We start from the raw sequence: 9,678 nt of genomic DNA on the forward strand, positions 1-9,678 counted from the left end.
ATTTTCCCGTATTAAACCTTCTGAAAAAAGGCAGACAGTTTGCGATTTGTACAAATGCAATGGAAATTAAATTGGTTTTTGAGACCATAATATTCAGGCAGTAGATTTAGACGTTCTTCTTAAATTTAATAATCTCTTTTCACTAAGAGTTTTTCGAGCACCAGAAACGCGTTTAATCTAATTTACTCTACAACATTTACAAAAGCAAAACCCTTTTTGTACTCTAATTTTTCTCAAAATGATGATAAAACATGTCAAAAAAGCAAGTGCCCCACAAGTTGGCCTGTCAACACTAGACTAGAGGTCTGAAAATGGTCTCTACATGGTTTAAACTTAAACATCATACCAGTAATAGTTTAAATTTAGGTGTATTATGGTTTATTTTTTTACAAAGGAAACGTGCTATAGAGAAAAATCTATCCCGTTTACCAGTCCCTTTAGAGATCCAGAGTTCATGACGCTACTATTGATATTACTTCAATCCTAATTTTTTTAAGAAAAAAATACTAGCGTTGTGGTTTTAAAAACTAGAACCATCAGAGAACATTTGATTATTGCAATAAGAGAAGCAAACACAACAGGGCAGGACTGCCATCGGAGGTGGTTTCCCTCACATCAAGAAGCACCGTTAGAGGCAGTGGGAGTTGGCCAGCCTTCCGCGTGTAGTGACCGGGGCTTCGTCTGGTGTTGCCTAATGCCAATATTAATTAACTAAGTCTATATTTATTCAAAACCAAGGAAATGAATATATAAAAATCATCAAAAGCTGAACTAAATATAGATGGCGCAACAAAGAAGGTTAATTTAATGTTAAGTGTACACGGCGCCCACACTCTTCCTAAATGGCTCAAAGTGCTGGGCTTCGGTTGAATAAAAATGTTTTAGAAAACCCTAATAATAACAAAATTTATTCTGATCTAAAATTTCTTGCTTCTGCTGATATAAATTTGAAATACAAACAAAACTTTCATTAAAAATCCATTAAAATCTCAACAATTTACTGTAAATTGTTTATTTCCCCCGATTTAAATATAAGTTTATCCTTTTAAGCATCATTTTGCAATAATATCAAAGGATATGTTATTGATTATGGCTTATTTCACCTTTCTTTTATATTTAGATAAGCTAGCAAATCGTTAAACAAGGTATCCCTTTACTACTCTATTATTATCGGAGATATATTAGCATTATACACACTCAGTAAGTGCCGTCTTTTGACGCTATTTCGTACTTTGGTAAAGCCGAACTAGGCGCGGGAGTTCGGTTAAATGGTACGTCCCAAGGTTGGTTTCCATTGTAAATTCTGTTCAAGGGTAGGGAAAAAACACGACCATCAGAGAAATATTTTCATTATTGGTAACTCTTTAACGTTAAACAACCAGAAAACCTGACCTTCGCCAACATTATTAATTCAGGCCTATTTTGACAATTTTTTTCGGTACCCTTTAATTCGCCGAATGCGTCCGCAAGGGGCACGCTTTAGAACCTAAATTTCCCGCGAAATTTGAAACGCAGCAAAACTTGGCGTGAATATCCATATAGTAGACGATGGTCATTCTTTTTTTAAAGGGCTGAGGGATGAGATTAGATAATAGAACATCAAGAATTATTAGATTTTTAGGGATGGAATCGTTGTAACTTCTAAATATAAAATAAGGAATTTAAGAATGAAAAAACCCTTTCTATTCGTTAATTTTTCTAGTAAGTTTTTTATTTTATCTCATTAAGAGTGTCGCCTAACACTATTAAGAGTGTCGCCTAACACTATTAAGAGTGTCGCCTAACACTATTAGGAGTGTCGCCAAACACTATTAAAAGTGTCGCCTAACACTATTAGGAGTGTCGCCTAACACTATTAGGAGTGTCGCCTAACACTATTAGGAGTGTCGCCTCACACTATTAGGAGTGTCGCCTAACACTATTAGGAGTGTCGCCTAACACTATTAAGAGTGTCGCCTAGCACTATTAGGAGTGTCGCCTAACACCGTTAAGAGTGTCGCCTAACACTATTAAGAGTGTCGCCTAACACCGTTAAGAGTGTCACCTAACACTATTAAGAGTGTCGCCTAACACCGTTAAGAGTGTCGCCTAACACCTGTAAGAGTGTCGCTTAACACGTTTAGCAGTGTTTTATAATGGTACAATACCGCCTGATTACCAATTTCTTAGTTATTTTATTTAAAGGAAAAATATGTTCTTTCATGAATATCATCTTTAAATAAATGTTTAACAAATAATTTTTTACTCTAATATTCAAATATTAATGGAAATAAAAGACCTTATTTAAGAAACCAGCCATATTATAAATTTCCATGTTTAATTTCAAAGGGTGTTTTTAAAGTGTTACTTTACACTGTATTTACACCTTAAATTGGCCACAAAAACTCAAGGTAATAAAAACTCTCTTTTGGGTGTTTTTACGGTGTAAAAAAAAGAGTATTCTAAATTTACACCCTTTTAACACATTTTCAACACTTCGATTTCTTAGAGTGTGCCATGCCTTTTTTAACGAGTCATGACATTTTTCGCCTTCGGTAGACAGCTAAACAGACGTAGGGGGAGGAGCTACACTTCTCAAAATAAAAAAAAGGATTCGCCTTATGTTTCCACCATCAAGGGTACAACGAGAGCCTCCTTAGCCATTCCAGCCCCTCCATACACTCTAAGAAATAGAGGTGTAAGTCTACACCTTTTTAACTCTTTTTGATGGTGCTAAATTCAACACCATTTCCAGTGTTGGTTTACAACCCAAAGGGTGTTAAATCACACACTCTAAGAAAATGCATAACACTTTAAAGAGTGTCGCATAACGCCTTTCAGAATGTCGCATAATGCCTTTCAGAGTGTCGCGTAACGACTTTAAGAGTGTCGCTTAACACCTTTAAGAGTGTCGCATAACACCATTCAGAGTGTCGCATAACGCCTTTCAGAGTGTCGCGTAACGCCTTTCAGAGTGTCGCGTAACGACTTTAAGAGTGTCGCGTAACACCATTCAGAGTGTCGCATAACACCATTCAGAGTGTCGCGTAACACCATTCAGAGTGTCGCATAACACCTTTCTCAGCGTCGCATAACACCTTTTAGAGTGCCGCATAACACCTTTTAGAGTGCCGCATAACACCCTTAAGAGTGTCGCTTAACACCTTTCAGAGTGTCGCTTAACACCTTTCAGAGTGTCGCATAACACCTTTAAGAGTGCCGCATAACACCTTTCAGAGTGCCGCATAACACCTTTAAGAGTGTCGCTTAACACCTTTCAGAGTGTCGCATAACACCTTTAAGAGTGTCGCTTAACACCTCTCAGAGTGTTGTATAACACCTTTAAGAGTGTCGCATAACACCTTTAATAGTCTCACTTAACACCTTTCAGAGTGTCGCTTAACACCCTTAAGAGTGGGAGTTTTTTAGTAGGATAATAGTAGTAAAAATACTATATTGACGGAGAAAATACTATGGATAGCTACATTTTGACCACTCAAGAGGCATAATTGAAATATCGAATACTCGTATGGTTTTGCTGTTTAATTAATGTTTGAGCATTCGCTATTCCGCAGAATTATTAGCATTTAGTGCTATATTCCTAGCAAGGTATCACCTTGAGAGAACTTATTCCCCTATAAGGAGGAAATTTCTCACGTGCAGAATTGTACCCCTCTAAGTAAGGGTATTACTAGGATGAAGTGTGCAACGTCTGCATATAAATTTGACCAGTTGATCAACTTAAAATGCAATGTAAAACTGCATGAAAAATCGGTAAACATTCCCGTATTAAACCTTCTGAAAAAAGGCAGAAAGTTTCCGATTTCTACTAGAACAATAGAAATTAAATTGGTTTTTGAGGCCGTAATATTCAGGCAGTAGATTTAGACGTTCTTGCTAAATTTAATAATCTCTTTTCACTAAGAGTTTTTCAAGCACCAGAATCGCGTTTAACCTAATTTCAACAACAACATTATTTACAAAAACAAAACCCTTTTTGTACTCTAATTTTTCTAAAAATAAAAGCTAGTGCCCCACATCTTGGCCTGTCAACACTACACTAGAGGTCTAAAAATGGTCTCTACATGGTTTGAACTTAAACATCATACCAGTAAAAGTTTAAGTTTAGGTGCATTATGGTTTATTTTTTACAGAGCAAACGTCTCTATCCCGTTTATCAGTCCCTTTAGAGATTCAGCGTTCATGGCGCTACTATTGATATAACTTCAATCCTAATTTTTTTAAGAATAAAAATACTAGCGTTGTGGTTTTAAAACCTAGAACCATCAGAGACCTTTTGATTATTGCCATAAGAGAACCAAACACCACAGGGCAGGGCTACCATCGGATGTAGTTTCCCTCACACCAAGAAGCACCGTTAGAGGCAGTGGTAGTTGGCCAGCCTTCCACGTGTAGTGACCGGGACTTCGTCTGGTGTTGCCTAATGCCAATATTAATGAACTTAGTCTATATTTATTCAAAACCAAGGAGATGAATATAAAAAAAAACCATCAAAAGCTAAACTAAATATAGATGGCGCAACAAAGATGGTTAATTTAATGTTAAGTGTACACGGCCCCCACACTCTTCCTAAAAGGCCCAAAGTGCTGGGCTTCCTTTGAATAAAAAAATTTAGAAAACCCTAATAATAACAAAATTTATTCTGATCTAAAATTGCTTGCTTCTGCTGATATAAATTTCAAATACCAACAAAACTTTCATTAAAAATCCATTAATATCTCAACAATTTACTGTAAATTGTTTATTTACCCCGATTTAAATATAAGTTTATCCTTTTAAGCATCATTTTGCAATAATATCAAAGGATATGTTATTGATTATGGCTTATTTCACCTTTCTTTTATATTTAGATAAGGTAGCAAATCGTTAAACAAGGTATTCCCTTGCTACTCCGTTATTATCGGAGGGAAATTAGCTGAAGTGTCGTCTATTGACGCTGATTCCTACTTTGGGAAAGGTTAACTAGGTGCGGGAGTTCGGTCAAATGGTACATCCCAAGGTTGGTTTCCATTGTTAATTCTGTTCAATGAGAGGGAAAAAACATGATCATCTGAAGAAATATTTTCATTATTGGTAACTCTTTAACGTTAATTAACCATAAACCTAACTTTGTATCTTCGCCAACATTTATAATCCAGGCCTGAGCGCGCTCCTATTTCGAGAATTTTTGGGTACCTTTTAATTCGCCCAATGCCTACGCAAGGGGTTCGCTTAAGAACCTAAAATTCCCACGAATTTGAAACGCAGCAAAACTTGGCGCGAATATCAATATAGTAGACGATGGTCATTCCCTTTTTAAAGGGATGAGGGATGAGATTAGATAATAGAACATCAAGAATTATTAGAATATTAGGGATCGTTGTAACTTCTAAATATAAAATAAGGAATTTAAGAATGAAAAAAACCTTTCTATTTGTTTAATTTTTCTAGTAAGTTTTATTTCATCTCATTAAGAGTGTCGCTTAACACTATTAAGAGTGTCGCTTAACACCATTCAGAGTGTCGCTTAACACCATTCAGAGTGTCGCTTAACACCATTCAGAGTGTCGCTTAACACCATTCAGAGTGAGTGTCGCTTAAAACTATTAAGAGTGTCACGTAACACTATTAAGAGTGTCACGTAACACTATTAAGAGTGTCACGTAACACTATTAAGAGTGTCGCCTAACACCGTTAAGAGTGTCGCCTAACACCGTTAAGAGTGTCGCCTAACACCGTTTAGAGTGTCGCCTAACACCGTTAAGATTGTCGCCTAACACCTGTAAGAGTGTCGCCTAACACCTGTAAGAGTGTCGCCTAACACGTTTAGCAGTGTTTTATAATGGTACAATACCGCCTGATTACCAATTTCTTAGTTATTTTATTTAAAGGAAAAATATGTTCTTTCATGAATATCATCTTTAAATAAATGTTAAACAAATAATTTTTTACTCTAATATTCAAACATTAATGGAAATGAAAGACCTTATTTAAGAAACCAGCCATATTATAAATTTCCATGTTTAATTTCAAAGGGTGTTTTTAAAGTGTTACTTTACACTGAATTTACACCTTAAATTGGCCACAAAAACTCAAGGTTTTATAAAACTCTTTTTTGGGTGTTTTTACGGTGTAAAAAAAAGAGTATTCTAAATTTACACCCTTTTAACACATTTTTAACACTTCCATTTCTTAGAGTGGGGTTAGGCTAGGTTTGGTTAGGTTAGGTTTGCTTTGTTTTGTTTTGGTTTGAATGGGTTGGATTAGGTTTGGTTAGGTAAGGTGTGGTTTTGTTCGGTTAAATTTGGCTGGTTACAAAAACGGTGAAGGGGTGAAAATTTTTTTTAAAACGAGACTTTAGTGTCCAGAGTCCAATTTGTCCCGAGACCCAATTGTTCCGGGACCAGTTTGTCCCGAGACCCAATTGTTCCGGGACCAATTTGTCCCGAGACCCAATTGTTCCGGGACCAATTTGTCCCGAGACCCAATTGTTCCGGGACCAATTTGTCCCGAGACCCAATTGTTCCGGGACCAATTTGTCCCGAGACCCAATTGTTCCGGGACCAATTTGTCCCGAGACCCAATTGTTCCGGGACCAATTTGTCCCGAGACCCAATTGTTCCGGGACCAATTTGTCCCGAGACCCAATTGTTCCGGGACCAATTTGTCCCGAGACCCAATTGTTCCGGGACCAATTTGTCCCGAGACCCAATTGTTCCGGGACCAATTTGTCCCGAGACCCAATTGTTCCGGGACCAATTTGTCCCGAGACCCAATTGTACCTGGACCAATTTGTCTCGAGACCAAAGTTTCCCGAGTCCCATTTTCCCCAAGACCCAATTGTCCTGAGACCAATATCGAATAATTAGGCTTAACTTAAAATTGCCCTTATCGAATAGTTATCGAATAGTCAGAAATAGAAGGATTAATTAAAATCAATTTAAATTATATTTAGAATTTAGGTGCGCTATAGAGTAGTAGCACTTCAGGCCTATTTTCCCATAGAAACTTATACATTAAAAAGTGTAACTGCCATTACTTTTTTAAAACATTTTTAGGGTTAATATTTTTGTTTTCTCGAATATTTAACGAATAGTTAATCGAATATTTAACGAATAGTTAGTCGAATATTTAACGAATAGTAGGCCCGAATAGTAAAATTCACTATTCGATATTCGTTCGAATACCCGAAATGGGGCTTATCGAATATCGAGACGGTTATTCGTCTCGATATTCGATCGAGTTATTCGTGTTACTCGAATGCTTAGGAAATTCCAAGGAAGTCTTTTGGAAATTTACCTCTAGAATTCCTAAAGAATTTCTTTGGAAAATATTCGTTATACCTTTTTTGGAAATTAATTTCTAGAATTTCTTTGGAAAATATTCGTTATACCTTCTTTGGAAAATACTCGCTATACCTTCTTTGGAAATTAATTTCTAGGATTCCTAAAGAGTTTCTTTGGAAAACAAACCTTATACATTCTTTGGAAATTTACCTCTAGAATTCCTAAAGAATTTCTTTGGAAAATATTCGTTATACATTTTTTGGAAATTAACCTCTAGAATTCCTAAAGAATTTCTTTGGAAAATATTCGTTATACCTTCTTTGGAAATTAATCTCTAAAATTTCTAAAACGTTTCTTTGGAAAATAAACCTTATACCTTCTTTGGTAATTTATCTCTAGAATTCCTAAAGAATTTCTTTGGAAAATAATCTCAAGACATTCTTTGGACTTCTTTAGGAAATTCCAAAGAAAGTCTTTGGGAATTGTTCCTTTAGAAAATGATCCCAAGGGTTCCATAGGGTTCCAAAGAATGGCCTTTGGAATTCTTAAGAACATTTTTGTAAGGGATGTCAAGACGTAGATTCACCTTATATCTCGATTGAGGATTGATCGATTAATTTTCTTTTACAGCCTGCCATATGCATTTGTCTTTTTGCTATTGTAATTTCGTTTCTTCTGACGCACAAAATGTGGTACGCTATTCTCAAGAACCGAAGATATAAATCAGGTCAAGTAATTAGGCAATATCTCAAAGTCTTATGGGATGTCTTTTCCATATTTTTCGCCGAACGTAAGTAATTATAAATTCTGCTCGAATAATTATTTTCCGTATCATCTGTTCTATTACCTAGCTTATCCCGGGATATTGGAGCGTATTTCCGAACGTCTCGCGTACGCGTTTTGGCTAGTTGGCGTCACCATCATCGGGTTCTTTATGAGTTGTTTCCTCAAGTCTGAGTTCTTCAGTGTGAAATATATGTACATCGACACCATCGAAGATCTTCAATATATGCAAAAACACGCTAATGTCCAACCCCTTATGCTCAAAGAAGCGTTGGTTTACAACTATCTTCAAAGAATAGTTAAATCGGAAATAATAATAGTAGTTGCGGAAAAGAAATAAATAAAAGTTTTATGTTTTAGGCCAGTAAAGATGAATCGTTTGACAATTGGATGAAAACCCAATTAACGGAAGAGAACTTTTGCGAAACCTTCGATCTAGTTACAATGCCTTTTTACGAAAAAATTCTCCAAGGCCATAAATCGCTGATCTTGAGTCAGCAGCTTTTTCGGATACGCTCTGTCGGAAAACACCGATATGATGGCAAAATTGAAAGACGAATACGATGGATTCTATTTTTCCGAAAAGTCTGTTAAAAACGATATTCTAGTAGCTCCCGTCAACTCATCTTTTTTCACCAACAAAGTTTTCCAAGAAAACTTCATGAAAGGGTACAACAGAATTATTACGCCAATTTTGCATTATACAAACGCGTTTAATCACTTGCAGAATGTTGGTATTTTTGGAGACGAAAGCGATAAATTATCTCGATTTCACCAGCGATTATTCCATGGATTTTGTCAAATGGCATAGACCAATGAAAACCGCCTCTGTTCTCAGTATATTCGCCTTGTCCGCGGTATTTTACATCATTCTGGGTGCGCAGACGTTGTGCGCAATGGTCTTGGCAGTCGAATTGATTCTAGGATGGAAAGCCTATCAAATATAACAAGATATGAAATTCGATCTTATTGCCTTGAGGCGCGTTGCTGAAACTAAATTTGTAGAGATGTTGATTTGAAAGGAAAGTTTCTCGGCTGAACTTTTATGTCTTAGGGAAAAGAGCGTAGAAAACAATATATGCCTATATTTTAAAATGCATGTGGTTAGGGCTTTCATCTAGCAGCAAGAGGTCCCCACGTTCGATCCCTGCATCACTGAATGAAGAACCTTGGAACATACCCTTCTTCATAGAGTTTGTAAGTTCTCTCTTCAAGTCGAGTCAGCATAAGCTTTATCTTTATATTTTTATTGTATTATTTATAAAGTAAATTAAAGAGCACGTATGCACCAATTTATAAAAAAACTAGTTTTGTTTCGCAGTCCTTTAAAACTGCATTTATACTCAATCCCTGGACAACACAATGACTCTTTCAAACCCACCAAGGGTTTGTATTGCGTAGTTCAAACATGTGATATGATTCGAAATTTAACAAAAAAAGTCCAGTATAATGTGGCACTTCCAAATAAGAAAGCTTACATTTTCATGTTTCAGACCATCTACAATCTATTCTTGTAAAAACATATGTCGAATATTTAACGCAAGCAAATACAAAATGAGTTTTTAGCATTTTAATTATACAGGGTGGAACAGATCAGACGAACACTTATTTCGCGTATAATGTCTCTGTA

General features: G+C 36.1%; 1 protein-coding gene across 1 annotated transcript; it reads left to right on the top strand.

The window, feature by feature from the left end:
• The first annotated feature begins 8,575 nt into the window (after positions 1–8,575).
• On the top strand, positions 8,576–9,268 carry LOC149679030 (uncharacterized). The gene is made up of 2 exons (XM_089837225.1): positions 8,576–8,717; positions 8,776–9,268. The coding sequence occupies exons 1-2, from the start codon at positions 8,584–8,586 to the stop codon at positions 8,993–8,995; spliced, it is 354 nt and encodes a 117-aa protein (XP_089693351.1). The 5' UTR covers positions 8,576–8,583; the 3' UTR covers positions 8,996–9,268.
• Positions 9,269–9,678: the final 410 nt, after the last annotated feature.

The sequence above is a fragment of the Phalangium opilio genome, unplaced genomic scaffold (assembly GCF_054372755.1).
Source record: "Phalangium opilio isolate 3A_F unplaced genomic scaffold, DU_Popi_V2 ptg000042l_1, whole genome shotgun sequence".
NCBI lineage: Eukaryota > Metazoa > Arthropoda > Arachnida > Opiliones > Phalangiidae > Phalangium > Phalangium opilio.

Coding starts and splice junctions, on each gene's coding strand:
- LOC149679030 (XM_089837225.1), top strand. CDS start 8,584: ATGATGGCAAAATTGAAAGACGAATACGATGGATTCTATTTTTCCGAA. Junction 8,718..8,775: donor CAAGAAAACTTCATGAAAGG/GTACAACAGAAT, acceptor AATCACTTGCAG/AATGTTGGTATTTTTGGAGA.